This window comes from Atractosteus spatula, chromosome 2 (assembly GCF_055471065.1).
Source record: "Atractosteus spatula isolate fAtrSpa1 chromosome 2, fAtrSpa1.hap1, whole genome shotgun sequence".
NCBI lineage: Eukaryota > Metazoa > Chordata > Actinopteri > Semionotiformes > Lepisosteidae > Atractosteus > Atractosteus spatula.
The window spans coordinates 55,938,583-55,954,582 of record NC_142707.1 but is presented as its reverse complement, the minus strand read 5'-3'; the positions used below and the strand labels follow the sequence as shown (position 1 = coordinate 55,954,582).

At 35.9% G+C, this 16,000-nt stretch overlaps 1 protein-coding gene across 5 annotated transcripts in view; it reads left to right on the top strand.

The window, feature by feature from the left end:
- drc8 (dynein regulatory complex subunit 8) overlaps nucleotides 1–15,849 on the top strand; it is a 20,105-nt gene extending 4,256 nt beyond the window's left edge. For 3 of the 5 annotated variants that reach the window (XM_088935420.1, XM_088935398.1, XM_088935408.1), the window contains 5 exons: nucleotides 812–884; nucleotides 1,620–1,699; nucleotides 10,275–10,317; nucleotides 10,890–10,956; nucleotides 11,223–11,937. In XM_088935420.1, coding sequence (XP_088791546.1) covers nucleotides 812–884; nucleotides 1,620–1,699; nucleotides 10,275–10,317; nucleotides 10,890–10,956; nucleotides 11,223–11,452 — 493 coding nt within the window. In that variant the 3' untranslated portion in view covers nucleotides 11,453–11,937. Of the gene's footprint in view, nucleotides 1–811; nucleotides 885–1,619; nucleotides 1,700–10,274; nucleotides 10,318–10,889; nucleotides 10,957–11,222; nucleotides 11,938–15,637 lie in introns of those variants that run through there. The other 2 variants (XM_088935433.1, XM_088935429.1) reach the window with 2 other exon arrangements.
- The last annotated feature ends 151 nt before the right edge of the window (nucleotides 15,850–16,000 follow it).

Sequence of the window (16,000 nt, the reverse complement as noted above, 5' to 3'; positions counted from 1 at the left end):
GTTAGTATTTAATATTTTCTTTTTGCAATTGTTTCTTTAAAAATAAATGTATTGTCTGCTTTGCATCCATTGCACATTTTTAATTATTCCATTGTTTTTGAAATTATACTGAGGTTTTGATACTGTATGTATGAACAGTAGGGCAATTCAGGAGTGATCTTGCAACCACTGTTACATTATGTCTTCCCACTGCTGGTATTGGTTAGTAAAGATGAAACAATTATTTTCACTCACATACATAGCATGGTGGTTAGCAGTACTGCTTTGTTGCTCCAAGGGTCTGAGTTGAATTCCATTTGGGAGCATCTGTCTGTGTGGAGTTTGCATGGTTCCTCTGTGTGCACTTGGAGTTTTGCAGACTGTTCTGGTTTCCTCCCACCTTCCACCATTCAGGTTGGGTTTCTCTGTCTGCACTATCTTGCAACTCCTGTTACAGTATGTCTTTCCACTGTTTGTATTGGTTAGTAAAGATAAAACAACACATTTCCCCTCATATTGTAACATCCAAGCACTTAGTAGCTGAATTGTTTAGATAATTAAAGTTGATTCAAACTTAGCAGTCATGCATATACTGTATGATTTAGCCGCAGGCTGTTTCCATAGAATGACGCCTCATGGGTTTGGTGCCTTCTCCATTCGAAGGCTGTATAGAAGTGATTCCCTTGCTGATTTTTTTTTTAGAATAACAGACATTATGTTTCACGTTTTTATGGTTCTGCATGCTTTTCTTGTGCATTTGCACTCTGAAGTACTGTAGCCTCTGTTCAGTTCTTGCAGTCTTATGTGCATGTCTCTGTTATTCCTTATAAAGGGAGGTTGGTACGATTATACGCTCACTTGGCTGCTTTCCTACAGAAGGGGAACTGCATGATATAATAGCAGAAGTAAGACGGTTTTCATGTTATTCAACAGTTTATCCCATTAACTATCAAGATACTTCAGACAAATTTGAATTTTCACCACAACCTAAAGTAATGCCTGATCAGAGACATAAAAAACACTGTTAAAAAACTGCTAAATTTTATGAATAGAAGTAACTGTTGTAATAGTTAATGGTCTTTTTATTTCATTTTTAACCTTGGTTTCTATGCACACTATTCACACAGTGAAGAATCTTTAGTTTTATTATGCTTGTTGGATATTCTTATATTAAAATGTCATATAATTCTATTATGCTATTGCCTAAACCTTGTATTTATTACTGGTATGCCTGAAATATGCATTTTTCGTAGTATTCAGACATTCATTACCCTTATTCATTACCATGTTGTTTTTTTATCCAGATTTAATTTCCTTTTTTAGAAAAATCAGAAAACTTTAAAAGATATTCTGGAAGTATAAGGACAACATGCAGAAATTCATGAACTCATAAAGTCACAAAACAGTCTCATGTCCATAGCTCTAACAACTATAACAAAGCAGGTCTTCAGTGAAAACAAAAGCAAGTAAATAAAGTTGAACGCACTGACAAACAGTCTTAACATCTTCATTGGTTCATAGAACCTGCTTACGTAACTAAAGCATCCATGATCCCTTAATTTGAAAGATTGGCTTCCACCCCTTCAGTCGTGAGTGACTAGAATAGACTGGGAATATAAAGTCTTTTATATTTTCTATAGGTAGAGGAGGAAGAACCTACAGGATACATTCGGTTTGAGAAATTCCTGCCAACAATGACAAAAGTGCTAATGGAGCGGAGGTGAGCAAAAATCTGGTTGTTGTTTGTAACATTTTGCTAGATAGTTTTCCCTTGTTATGCAATACTACTTTTTTATTTGCTTTTTAAAATTGGATATAATAATATGGAATTGAATGGGGGTAATAATTGTATGAGATTTGTATGGGGTAATTAATAAAACAGTAACAACATGTTCACAACCTCTCTTGGAGTCCAAGGGGCAAGTTTAAATAGGGCTCCTGAAGATTTTGCACAGATTTGCTTCCTTTTTGTCATCTTTGGAATTCTTTTCAGGAGCTGCTCATTTCACAAAACAGAAAAGAAGTATTATAAAGAACACATACTCAAATTAAAGGCATAAGGGGTGAAACAATAGCAGTTTAGAATGAGCCGATGCCTGAAGTTCACCATACAAATTATTGGAAGCTTTGTCCAGTTTTCTATGGGATTGCGTGGGGTCCTTTCAGTTAAAAGGTCTTGGCAGGGCATCCAGGCAACTGTGTGGTGCATACTGTAAGTGTTGAGTTCTTTGATGCTCCTGTTTTCAAGCACCCAGAAAAAAATGCTTAGGATGCTCAGACACAGTACTCATGCAGCACACTAGGGTATCCACAGTGTTACAGCATTAAACCAATTATAATTGTATAAACATAAAGGGATGTTTTGTACACTAGATCAGGTTGTGTGTCAGGTTACCACTAGGTTGCTGTGGGGTGGCTTTGGGAAAAAGACACCTATTAAGGAGAAAAAACAGTAAAATGAAGCACAACTTGCATAGCTAAATAATTGGCATCCAGAAAGAGTGAGAGTCAAGAGAAGAGCAGAAGGAAAAACAGACTCCTTTTGCAGAAAGATCTTGCTTCTGGTTGTTTGGAAAGGCAGCAGCCTCTGGAATCTGATGAAGTCGGGTTAAGGATCCACCTAGTGGTGACAGACCAGCACAGGAACGTATCTGGTGGACTCTCTCAGCAACTAGTGGGATGCAAATGTTCTGGACGGGCCAAGCCCACTTTATTGTAGTCAGAATCCAGAGGAAGGATTAAGGCTTAACCTAAAGCGCTATCTACTCAAGTGATCACCTTCTTGTTTTCTGGGGACTGGCATTTTACACACACTTGATCTTAGCAAAAAGGCAGAGAAGCAAAAGAGGGTTTCAGGTTGTTCTCTGACTCAAGCATGGATGGAAGCAGAATGAGAGCACCACAAGGAGTTCCCAGTAGCAGCGGCTGAGCTCTGTAACATTCTTGTGGCAGCAAAGGATGCTTGTTGACAGTACAGCTTAGACTATACTGAGGGACATCATGAGTGGTAGACAGGCGTTTGCCAGGTTCACTGGAGGTGAAGTGTGCTGTTGAGAAGCAGGCCTGACCAGCTGAGCCAGGGCTTATGGGAGGCGTTAGCAACTGAAGGAGAAGGGCAGTGCCTGGCAAGGCAGCAGCATATCATTTCCCTACAGATAAGATCATTTAGGTAGCACAGCTGGAGCTTTGGGCACTTAGGGATAGGAATGAAGTATGATGGGGAGTTGTGAATAGCATGAAATTGGGAATACAGATACTGCAATGGAGAGTTGAGAGTGCAAAGGACTAGTGACTTTGTGACTAGATTACGTTTCTGTTAAGAAATAATGATTAGTGAAGTGTTGAAATGACTATGATTGGGCACCAAAGTGTGAACCTGTTTGAATACTCCAGTGCCTAAAAAGAAGTGAATGATGATTATGGCAGAGTTATAATGAGTGAGTCAAAACCTAAGAGAAGAAAACAGAAACAGAAGACCATGCAGACTTCCCCGAGAGGGGACCATTGAAAGATCTTAGAAACCCTAAGGGATTCTGCCCATAAGGTTTAATGATAGACCAGTAAAAACACTCTAAATTAAGGTGACACATTTGCAGGGCTGCGATTATTGTTAATGTGCCATCTATTAAGTAGTTACATTGGGTCAAAGGCAGTTTGATTCATTTAGTAAATGAAGTCATTCAATTGACATCACAATTCACTGAATTGATTAAAAAATTTTGTTCACCTGATTCATTTGAATCAAATATTGCTGTAGACAGCAGACTGGGCCAGTGAATGAAATAGCTCTACAAAGAGGAGTGTCTCTGCCTCCTGCAGTGTTAGCAAAAACAATGCACTTTTTCTACACTCTGCCTCTCTCTGTGAATAGTATGCTCACCTGTAATCTTTAAGGGCAGTATACCCCAGTGAGCCTGCACGCCAGTGCTGCTGTATCTCCTTCTACATTCACCTACACCACTAGGGAATTGCTTCAATATATGTAAATACTGAGCACAAAAAATAGGCACAACCGTTACATACTGTAGTACACAGCATGCATTTATATAGGGTTTTGCATTTTTTACAACATCAACCTGTAAAATGCAATAAGCAGTCATTTTCTATACTAGTGCCAATTTCACTAAATTTACTGATTGCCCTCTAAATAAGGAATATTTTAAACCATTATTAAGATGAATTATATTAATATATTTAATGTAATTTCTATACATTAATACTGAATTTTACAAAACATTTTAGCAGAATTTCAAGTGTTAAAAAAGCAAAGAAAGCAAAAAGAAAAAAGACGCCCTTGGCTGTAAAATATAAAGTGATGGGAAGAATTAACAAGTATGAGTGGTTATTAGACATTTGCATTCCCTTGATCATTGCTGTGCTTTGCATAAAGTTCAACATGTTTCAGCTTTAGGATTTTATCTTTTTACCTAATGTACTAAGTTAAGTGAGCTATTATCATAAATACGTAATAGCATCCTCATTTGACAGATTAGTACTCCTAAGGTAACAATGCATAATACTGAGCGATTTTGTGGCATTGGGAAAGAGTAGTAAGCTTTTACACATAAAGAAATGGGAATTAAGCTAAAATAATGATGATTAAAGTATGTTTTGAATAGATGATTTTGAATTAGTATTGAATAATATAATTTGTATCTAGTATAACTGAATAGTAATTAATTTGAATAGTATATTTCTCCATTGAACCACCCCAATGTTACGGCACATTATTGCCAGTGGCAAAAACATCAAGTCACAGAGTCATCAGGTGGATACTCTAGCCTGCTATTTTCATTTGGAGCTGAAAATAATCTCAGTTTTTTAGGTGGTATATGCGTCTGACTCCAGAGCATTGCAACCAGAGCACTCCATGTAAAAAGGAGATGACCTTAAATGTATTTTAAAAAAATGGAAACAGGCAAATGGATGAAAGATTTGACAGAACGCAGTGTGAGGTGCACTTTAATTAGTGTTGCCTGTGGAAGAAATAATTTTGGGTTATTACACAGAAGTGAGTACTATCACAAAATATCACAATACAGTATACAGTATGTAAGTAAATCTATGGTAATGTTATTTAAGAATTTTCCTTCCTGTGAATTTGGATAGAAAACAAAACTTTAGAACTACTAGAACTTGAATTGGAGGATCACTTTTTTATTTGATTTTCATGTCTTAGATTTAATTTAGTGAAAAATAGTCTTTCTAGTTTTCCACTGGGCACTTCTCTTTAGGTTCACCAGGTGACATTGACAAATTCGAAAACCGCGGTAACACTGTAATTTCTTGAGAGTAAACATTTTAAGATGGGGTTCCCACCCTTCCTTTGCACACAAGTATTTGTTTTTGTAAACAGCTTGGCATTAGAAAGGTGATCAACAGGTTATATTTCCTAAAAACAGTAAGCATAAGAAATGATATTATCTCTAAACAGTAAACATAGTGTCAAAGCAATCAACATGATTTGCAACATTGTTAGTTGTGTGTCTGTTTTTGTTAAAACAAACACTCTAAATATATTTGTAATAAATACATTTTCCTTATTCTTAAATTGGATAATTTCAAATTTTCCCTTGATGTTCCAAATACCCAGTGTCAGACATCTGGTTGCATTTGAAATTGAATACCCCCTTATAGTGCTGCAGCCATCAAATAATAAAATCATCAAATTGCATATTTTTAGACAATTCACAATTAAAAAAAATATTATATTTTCTATTTTTGCATTGAATATGGTCAATAATATAATTTCTATATGAAAAAGAAGTTCTATATATGTAGCTCTTTTAATATAAATCCTGTTACTGTAAGACATTTTGAATGTCCGTATGGCTTGGACACTTGCTAGCTGATTTCTGATAATATGCCAAACAGTGTAATTGCCAAAGAGCATCACATTGTTTATTAGAAAATAATATTACTTCCTGTGATAATAAAGCTTATTTTTTTTATCTTTAATGTGGTTCTTCAATAAGTTTAGTACATTAAAAAATAACCATACATAAATCAATACATATTTATTGACCCAGTATGTGCACCTTTCTTGTAGCTGTATTAAAACAGTTTTAAAAGGTTGGATAATTTTAGCCAAACAAATTGCTAAAATTTGTTTTGTCAGCCTCATGACCAATAAGGTAAGTAATATCTCCGTACCATACACTGAAAAGTAGTACATTAATATATATGTATATTATAATCGTAAAAATATTATACAATATTATAATTGTAAAAATAATCATTTTTACATTAATATGGCATGGTATTATTTCATCCCAAAGGCTCCCAAAGAGATCATACCGAGTAGTTATAGAAGGGGACCCACCTCATTTACCACCGCATTGCAGCATCCACCTGGTGATATATTACAGCCATTACGCACATGCAGACCCCACTACACAGCAGATCAGGTTGAGGAGTGAGAAATTGCCAGTTGAGGCACCGGTGAATTAAGGGGGAACTTAAATCAGTTTGTGTAAGACCAGAGTTGAATTTAGCCACAACACCGCAGTAAACATCTGTACATTTCCAGACAGTGCCCATGGGGTCTTTAATAAGTCAGCAGACAGGACGGTGGTTTAACAGCCATCACAATTCTTCTGAAGGAATTCACTTTCAACAGCACAATATCTCTTTTCACTGTACTAGATTGTTCCAGAGGGAAGGATGTCACCTAGTCAACCACCAGCACCATTTACAGCATCAGCCTGGTTTTCCTTGAAGGTGTCCCATTACAGTACTGACCAGGCCAGGCGTGGCCTAGCTTCTGAGATCTGATCAAATAAGGCTACTAGGTGGTAGTGCTGCTATCCATGATGTATACTGATACACAATAAAAATGTTAACGTCAAAGTTTTGCATCAGTACCTCAATGGGAACACATTTTATTACTTTAACTAATTTAATATATTTAATTAAATGTGTACATTCTAAATGTATTTTAATGTAGTGGATGTATTTTTCCTCGAGACAACAGAATACTGAGCTCAAGTCAAATTTATTCCTAGAAACGCTAGTTGCTCATAATTTGGAATTTCGGTTTAGTTCAGGATACCAAAATTAGATGATTAAAAATCTGTCTAAACAGCTATCCAGAAAGACGTGATATTAATTAACTCAAGAACAGAGAGTGATACATATACCACTTGAGTAATGAATATCCCCTGGTTGCTGTTGGCATGAGTGAAGGCAATCTGTCAGTGAGAGAAGCTGCAGAGAGAGCAAGTTAAGCTACTTCAACAGTTGTGACAACTATAGTGGGGAGATGGTTTCTGGTGGCTGGTAAACCAGTAAAAAATCGTGGAGATTGTACCCATGAGTGTAAATATACCCCCCATTATTTTGTTAAGCCCAACTATAACCCTTCTCCCCCCACCCCTTCCCACTATGTGGATGGTGTCACCAGCTTTTTTACAGACTAGCTCTGAAAAACCAGGTCTGGACTACATCCTGGAAAACAGAGAGTCCTGACCTGGAACAATTGCCCTGGACTGTTATATCTGATACACCTGTACAATTGTTTTCAATCAGCAGTGGCTACAGCAGGATCCGTTCCAAGAAGAAATAACCCACACTGCAGCAAAAAAAAATTATTGCTCGCCATCTGTGTGAAAATTATCAGCATGCTTGGAGGCTGTTTGGGAGAAATGTTGACAGCAGAGTGATGAAATCACTGTATTCTATGAGCCAGAGAACAGATTTGGTGTTGGTGTGTTTTATTCACTGTAGAATGCCATTTTGCCCTTGACAGACATGAAAGAAGGCAAATAACATGTGGAGATGTCTTAGTGAGTGCTATGTTGACTGTTGTGCAGCTCACATCAACTGGTGGGGAGGTGGAAGTGTGATGATAAGGAAGGAAATCATCTTTAACACTGAGGCCTGTCTGGCTTTTTTGGTTTTTCAATTGATAGGAGGTTCTTCCATTCTCCCACAAATAGAAACAATGAATTGCTGAGCTTTTCAGAGACTGCAGTTAACCAAGACAGTACGACAGCATGCTGTGGGTGGACACTGGAGCACCAAAATATAACGCATGATGACACAGGGAGAACTTGCAAACTGGTGGCAGAGAGAGCCAGGTCTGAGTGAAATCTGGAGCCGTGCAAAGGGATATTCTGCAACACTGTTAGAATTACAATGCAGTGTAGTTAGAATAACCTACTGGTCTACATGGTGTATATTTAGCAACTGATTTTAAGCATATTCATTTTATTAGTATTAATTACTAATTTTCTTAATGTTACTTTGGAGGCACAGTAAACATTTAATTTTGTATATTGATACTCCCTGTGTCTTTTCCCATGGCATTTAACTTCGGTTAACAGTATTTGAAATTGTAGTCCCACAGATGTGTCATCTATACCGAAAATCTTGTGTATGTTCAGGAAAATGGGCTCCAGTAATTTGTAACGTAGTGTGCAAGTTGGTGCTTTACACACCTACAGTATATGTTTTACACACATCTGAAGATACAGAACTATCTACGAACAGGCAAGTCCAATTCAATTCTATCAAGTTGTGAAGTATTTAGTCAAATAAAATTTGGTTCAAAACCTAAAATTGGATAGAATGGAAAATGAGGACATCCGACAAGCCACAAAAGAGGTGCAACACCCTTTTCTGTTTGTTCTTTTCCTAGGAATTCCCAGAACTTGTTGGAATGGTTTGCCAGGAAAAACACACTCTTGAAAGTGGGCTCTTGGACAAAAACCCATTGTTATGCGTGAACTGTTAAAGCCTCCGTTTCTTTCCTTTCTGGTTACTTTTGTCACTTCAGTTTCTAGAATTAAAGATTTATTGAAAGTTAAAATGTGCTAGTTTTTAAGCATTTTTGGAAATAAATGAAGGAGGAGCAGTACATTTATCAGGTTTTTTTATTTGGATAAATAAACAATTACTTCTATAAATATGCATTCAGGTGAATGGTAAGAGGAAGTATGACACCCTTTTGACGAAGAATCAGCATAAATACTCCTCTTTTAATTAGTTTAATGTTTAATTTACCATGTTTAAAAGTTCCTTTTGCTTTATAGATAAAAACAGTACAGCATCTCTGGAAATACAAGAAACGTTTTTAAGCCACCTTCAACCAACACCCTTTTGTGAAAACTGATTGGAGGCTGGGGTGGCACGGTGGTGCTGTTGTTAGCATTGGTGACCCTCTGCACTGGGACCCAGGGTCAGTTCCTTGGGTTTCCTCCAGGTGCACCTTTTTCTTCTCACAGTCCAAAGACATACTGGTGGTTTAATTGGCTTCTGGGAAAATTGGCCATGGTGTGAGTTTGTGCGTGCCTGTGAATGCTTTGAAAATGACTGGTATCACGGCCAGGGTCAGGTATCCTTGCTCCTGTTGCCTGCAGGATAGGCTGTGGCTCTATCGCGAGCCCGTATTTTGATAAAGCAGTTAGAAAATGGATGGATGGAGATTGGAGGTTGTCTCTTGAATTTCCAGCATGTTTACTGAAGGAAAAACCACAATGAAATGGTGACAACCCTTAATGTATCTGAATGTACCTGTTACTTACTTATGGAAAAGAACTTTCAAGGTGTACTTTTTACTCACAATAGTTAATACAAGAGTTAAAAATGTATTTTTTTTTAGAATATAAAACTAAAACCAGGAAAAGGTGTATTTTTACAATGTGGTAATATTCCATTACTCTGATTGAGCCATCTCCATACATACTGGTTTATTCAGATACTTTTGTGTTTATTTTTGATAAAGTAAGAAAGGAAAATCAGAGAGCTTGAGATATTGTTTTTAAAAGAAAATCCTTGCATAGTACAAATCATTACATAGCATATACCCCTAAATGTCTTAACTAATTTTGAATATGCTTTTTGCAGATTCATTTTTAGAACTAAGAACAAATTATAGGTCAGAAACAAATTAAATTATGTTTTTTCATAACATATCATGCTCTCTATAACCTGATTATATATAAATATTACTGACAATAATGGTCCGTCCATTGACTTAATAAGCTAGTTCCTTAGACAGTAGATAGGTTGAGGTGTTGTTGACATTTGTTCCTTGAGGCTTTAAATGAGTTTTAAGTTATAAGCATGAATCACTGACAGTTATCATGCTTAATTAAGTGTTTAATATAATAGGATTGTTTTTTAAATCATGATATTTACATAGTTTTTCTTAATATAATGTAATATTCTTGTCACAGAAAATGAGAACAAATTCCGTATTAGCTATTTCTTCAGACTGATTTGCTATGAGTACTATATATTATTAAAACGAATGAGAAATATAAGCAACATCCATCATTCTTTATAATCTGCAGGTACAGACCTATTTCTGAAGATAGTCTCCTGCGAGCTTTTGAGGTAGGTATACATTCTCTTGGGAATACTTCAGTTGAGTGAATTATGTATCTTGACCTTATGGTGGTGTGGTGAGCAGAGCTGCCTCACAGCTGGGTTCCAGCTGGGATCCTGGGTTCCATTTTAAACTGGGACAACTTTATTCAGTATTCTTTTTTAATTTCAACTTTATTATTATAATTAGTTGAAATTATTTAAAAATTAGGCTTTGCTACATTCAAAACATCAATAGTGAATTATATGTGAAGGGTGAATATTTGTTAATAGGATGATTTGTTCTTTACCACTATATAAGCATGCAATGCACACAGTGTTTTGATTTAAGTATTCTCAGTGACATTCTATTGCTTAATATTCTCCTTTGTCAGATATAATCCGAACACGGTAACAAAATATCATTTTTAGTATTTCTTTTACCCTCTGGGCAAAGACGTAACCGCCTCTGTTAAGGCATGATTTCCCATTAGTGGATTATATTCACATACCACAAAATGAAATCAGAATTGATTGATGTTGCCAATGTAAAATGTTCTTTGATATAGATTTTGACTTGTTTGTTTATGTTTTCCCCTTAGGTTTTAGATCATGATAGAAAAGGATACCTTGATCCTGAAGAACTCACAAAATTCATGTCTGAAGAAGGTAATTTTGCTTATATGAAGCCTTATTGTTCTTAACTTTACCTGTGAAAACTTACTACAGTCAAAGCCACTTAGATTTCCAAATGGCTAAAAAGTATTCTTTTGCCACCTTGTGGTTATTGTGCTCCACAACACCTCTTTAAATATTTTGTTTGTGGTTTATTAAGGGTTTTTGTTTTATAGATGTTGCTTTTAATTGTAATTCAACCACAGAACCTAACTTCTTCTTCTTCTTCTTCTTCTTCTTCTTCTTCTTCTTCTTCACAGCCTTAGTCCAAGACTGTCCTGGGGTCAGCTGCTTTGGTTGCTCTTCTCCACTTGTCTCTGTCGAGCACATCTTCCTCACTCACTTCACATACTTCCATATCTTTTCTCACACAATCTATCCATCTCTTTCTAGGCCTGCCTCTTCCCCTGTTACCTTCCACCTCAAATTCCATTACCCTCTTTGTTACTTCCTCAACGTCCCTCCTCATGATATGTCCATACCACCATAACCTCGCCTCTCGCATCTTCTCAACCACATCCACCACCCTACATCGTCTACGGATTTCTTCATTTCTGATCTTATCCTTCATTAAAATCTGCAGAATCCATCTCAACATCCTCATTTCAGTTCTTCTCATCAAGTTCTCTTCCCTCTTTCCAACTGCCAAGCATTCAGCTCCAGAACCTAACTGGATTCCAAAAATGATTTATGATGCATGACCTTTTTAAAGTAACACGGGGGTGATTGAAGGTTTCTGTTTGACACCGGCTTGCATGTTTTGAGAGCGGATTTCGTGATTAGGATTTGTTTGCAATTTTACACGTGTGTGAAAGGTTGAGTAATTAAAACATTGTAATTAGTTGTGTAAGCTGCATGGAATCGCATGAAACCACAAAGGGTTGTACGCATATCAAGCTAAACAGTCATGTTGTCAAAGCCAGTACCTTGAATTCTTTCAGGAAATGGCTAGATCAGTTAGCTACTAATCAACAAATAGACGAATGGGCTAAATAGCGTCTGGTTTATGTTTGACTATTCATTCTGAAGAAGTCTATTTGGCAGATTTTATCAGTACCTTTGAATATTTTGAGTACTAGAGTCAGGTCCACTTGTAATCATCTCTGTTCAAGACTAATAAGGTTGAGGTCTTCAGCCTTTTGATTTTGTTCTGAAGCTTCAGAACAGTTTCGTTAGAGAGTTCATTAGAGTAAGGAAAAGCAGACTTATTAGCTACTTCAAGTGTTTTGCTGATAATTTTAACTAGTGTGAGGATTGACGTCTATGCAATGCTGAGTACCAGTCACAAGTTTTATTTAGTCTCAATCGTAATCACAGTATACAGTATGTACTATATCACTTGAGTCAAAATTGGATGGTTCTTGTAACCCTAGCGCTAGATTGGCCAGAAAATTATGCTCATTTAAATATCCATTTTAACAGCATTTTTCAGATGAATAAAAAAATGCCTAGAGAAAGTGCATTATTGAAGAGGACACATTTACAAAAGTTTTTTTGCATGAATTTGTATATTTAAGGCTCATATTTTGTGGTTTGAGAGATATTTTCAAATCTAATAAATGTAGGCCTTTCAGAGACAGATTTTCTCAGTTTAAACCCCAGCTAGGGTTAGGGTTAGGATACCCACAGTACGTTTCCCACAGGACATTTATTGACCTTATGGCTTTACTTTGGGGCAAAAGTGAAATTCCTGAAGAGAGATACTTTTCACTCATGATGTTTTTTCTTTTTTGGATATATTTAACTGTTTATATTGTACTGCACATTTTAACAATGGCATTCCAAAAGTGAGTCAAATTAAAAGTGTTAAGAAAACACATTTCATTATGTAAACTCTCTCAACTTAGTCATTTCAAGTGGAAACAGAAGTATAAATGGAGACAAAATTGAATGGTACACCTGAAGAAGGCTCCACAGCCAAAACGTTCGTTTTCTCTCTTCTCTTTTCAGCATGGAATAAACCTATTACTTGTTGCTTTGCAGACTATGCATGCTGACGCAGCTACCCACCTTAACTTTAGACTAGCCTGAAAAGCAGGCTCGAGTACTGTACAAACAGGAAGTTTATGCATGCATCTCTCTCTGTACTTTCTCAGTCCATCAGCAGACTCCTTTACAATAACTCATTCATGAGCTCGGTCAAATAGCACTCCTACACTAGGATTACTGCGACCTTACTGCAAGGATTACTTGCTTCTACTGTAAATCAGACTGGAGAAGAAAGGTCTGTCTGCTTTTAGGTCTTCCCTAAATGATGCCTAGCAGATGCTGTTCACAAGCCTGTAGATGAACAGTCAGCCCTACTACTGTATATATATAAACGCTCAAAACATTGTCCTGCTGCCTACATATAATGAAGTTAATTTGTTTACCATCAGAAGAACAAGCAACATAAACAAGATGAACTATCTACTGTATGTAGGTGCTAAACTATCATAAACATATTAGAGACTCATTGTAAAGATTCACAGACTCTTACAGCAAAACAGAATGAGATAGTAGGAACAGTGTCTTGTAGGTTTAGAGGGCTGTTAAACCAGGCTACCAGCAGAGGCTGATATATATTACAAACCCTGCAAAAATACAAGTATGTACAATAGTTCTATTAAGAACTACTGGATATATTTACGTATATCTACCACTGTGAGGCACTATGGAGCTTTTGTAATGATGAATGACTATATACGGTGGGAAAACTGGATGGACATGTCTCCAGTTACTTGTTATCCCTATGTGTTACTGTGCATGACTCTTACCAGTAAAGCGAAGTCTTTAAAAATTGTAAATCCAAAGTGAGTGGATGTATAATAAAAATAATTGGTGATTCCCTATTTGACCATGTCTTAGAGGTAAGTGGTTAGTCTGTAGCATTTTGCCATGAGTAACATTTATGACATTTTAAAATATTTTCCTTATGTGTATACAAATGTTAGACATTACTATATATTTTTTTAGTTGTCTATGATGAGGCAAATCCAGGAACTCTCTTTGTGCAGGTCTTTGTAGAGTTGTTTGTAATTGTAATTGTCAAACAATATCTTGGTTGTCAAAAAAACATCATTATGGGTTATGATCTGTAATTTTCTAACAATGGCTCAGAAGTTGCTGAGGCTATAGAGCTTGTTTTTTTTACCAACACACACCTCTTGACAGGAGTGTGTAAGAACCCATATGCTCTGTGACATGCTTTCACTGATTGGAGAATATCTCTTTTCAATGTTAATGAAAGTTATCACACTCTGTCAATGATGTCAACCTTTTCTGAACAGAAAACATTTGCAAGAATTATCTAAAATTACTTCACTGGAAGACAGAGAGTGCTATTAATAAAACATTTACCAGCACACCACATTTTTCCACCTGTTTTTTTTCATTGATAAGCAAACAAGGTTTTAATTCATTATTTGAATGTTTTATTCTTCGGACATGACATACAGTAATCAGAGAAAATACGCATGCATTTATCTATTCAGTAACTTTAACGGCGGAGCTGACAGAAGAATTGAAAAGTTCTATCAGTGTTGCTTAAAATTCCAAACTGCTTTTCTTAAACTTCATACAGTAACTTCTTTGCTTAATATCCTGTGAATAAAACAGAGCTTTGTTTTAATGTAATTATAAAAAAGAATTTAATTTGTGTATTATTTTCTCTTAATTGCATAATCGTGGGTTGAATACAAACATTTTAATTTTTTAGATACATTTGATGAACGAATTTGGTGAATTGTGAAGTATGTTAAACACCTTTGAAAGCAAAACTGTAGAAGAATGAGATGAAAAAAATGTTTCTAATGTGCTGTGTTTTACCCAAAATGACATTTAATTATATTAATTTATTTCATATGGAACATCATTCTCTAACCTCATGCTAACTTCATGCTGCATGCTAAGTCAGGTAACATAACCTAGGAATGCACACTTTTAACTTATTAAACAGTTTCTTTAAACAGTTTAATATTTTAAAGTATCTGCCTTGTTTCTTTAATACTCCATACAAACATAAGAATGTAAGAAGGTTTGCAGTTTAGACCTGTTGGTGATGGAATCACCTCAATAATATGGTTGGTTAGCTTGTCCCATACCCCCATAACACTTTGTGCAAGGAATTTCTTCTTCTTCTAAATAAACTTGAGTAGTAAAGAATTAACTTTGTCAATGCTTTTAAGGATTTTGAATACTTGAATTAGATGCTCTTTTAGTCTGTCTATTCAGGACTAGTAACATGCAGTTTTTTAGCTTGTGATGATAGGATATTACTTTGAACAGGTAATGTACCTGGCTGCTCTTTTCTGGACTGATTTCAGAGAACAGCTTCTCTTTGTATCATGCTGACCAGAAATAATCACAATATTCTAAATTAGGTCTTACTAGTGCATTGTACAATTATAACCTGAGATTTATTTACATTCTACACTTGTATCTCTATATTATATTTCTGTTTGTATTTATTATTGCTTCCCCACAGTGTGTAGAACACTGAAATGATATGTCCAAATAAATGCCAGAGTTGTTTTAAAAAGGTTCTCCAAGCTCTGTTTCTTATTTTGAAGGTCGTCTGATAAGGGGGTTCAGTTTAAAGTTAAGCACAACCAAATGGTAAAGCTATCACACTGCCAAAGGCTGTGTTCAATTATGCATTGTAGCAGCGGTGACGTTTGCCTCTTCTTTTTTCCAGGAGAGCCATTCACACAGGAGGAAATGGAGGAGATGCTTTCTGCTGCTGTTGATCCAGACAAAAATGTGATTTTTTACAGAGACTTTGTGGGAATGATGACCATAGAAGACAACTGAAGATTTAAAGTTTTAAAACTAGTTTTATGACATACATGACAGATATACTGTAACATTTTATGAGACCTAGAATGGCACAGAACATTTCAGTTCTTACTAACCTAAATAAAAGCCTTATTCTGCCTTGCTCTGAACACAGTTTCTTGCTTGATTCATGTTGTATTGTTTGTGCTTTTGCTGTCATTAATTCATATTTCATATTCACAACACCCTACTGTATTTCTAATATAAACCTTTTGTCTTTAAC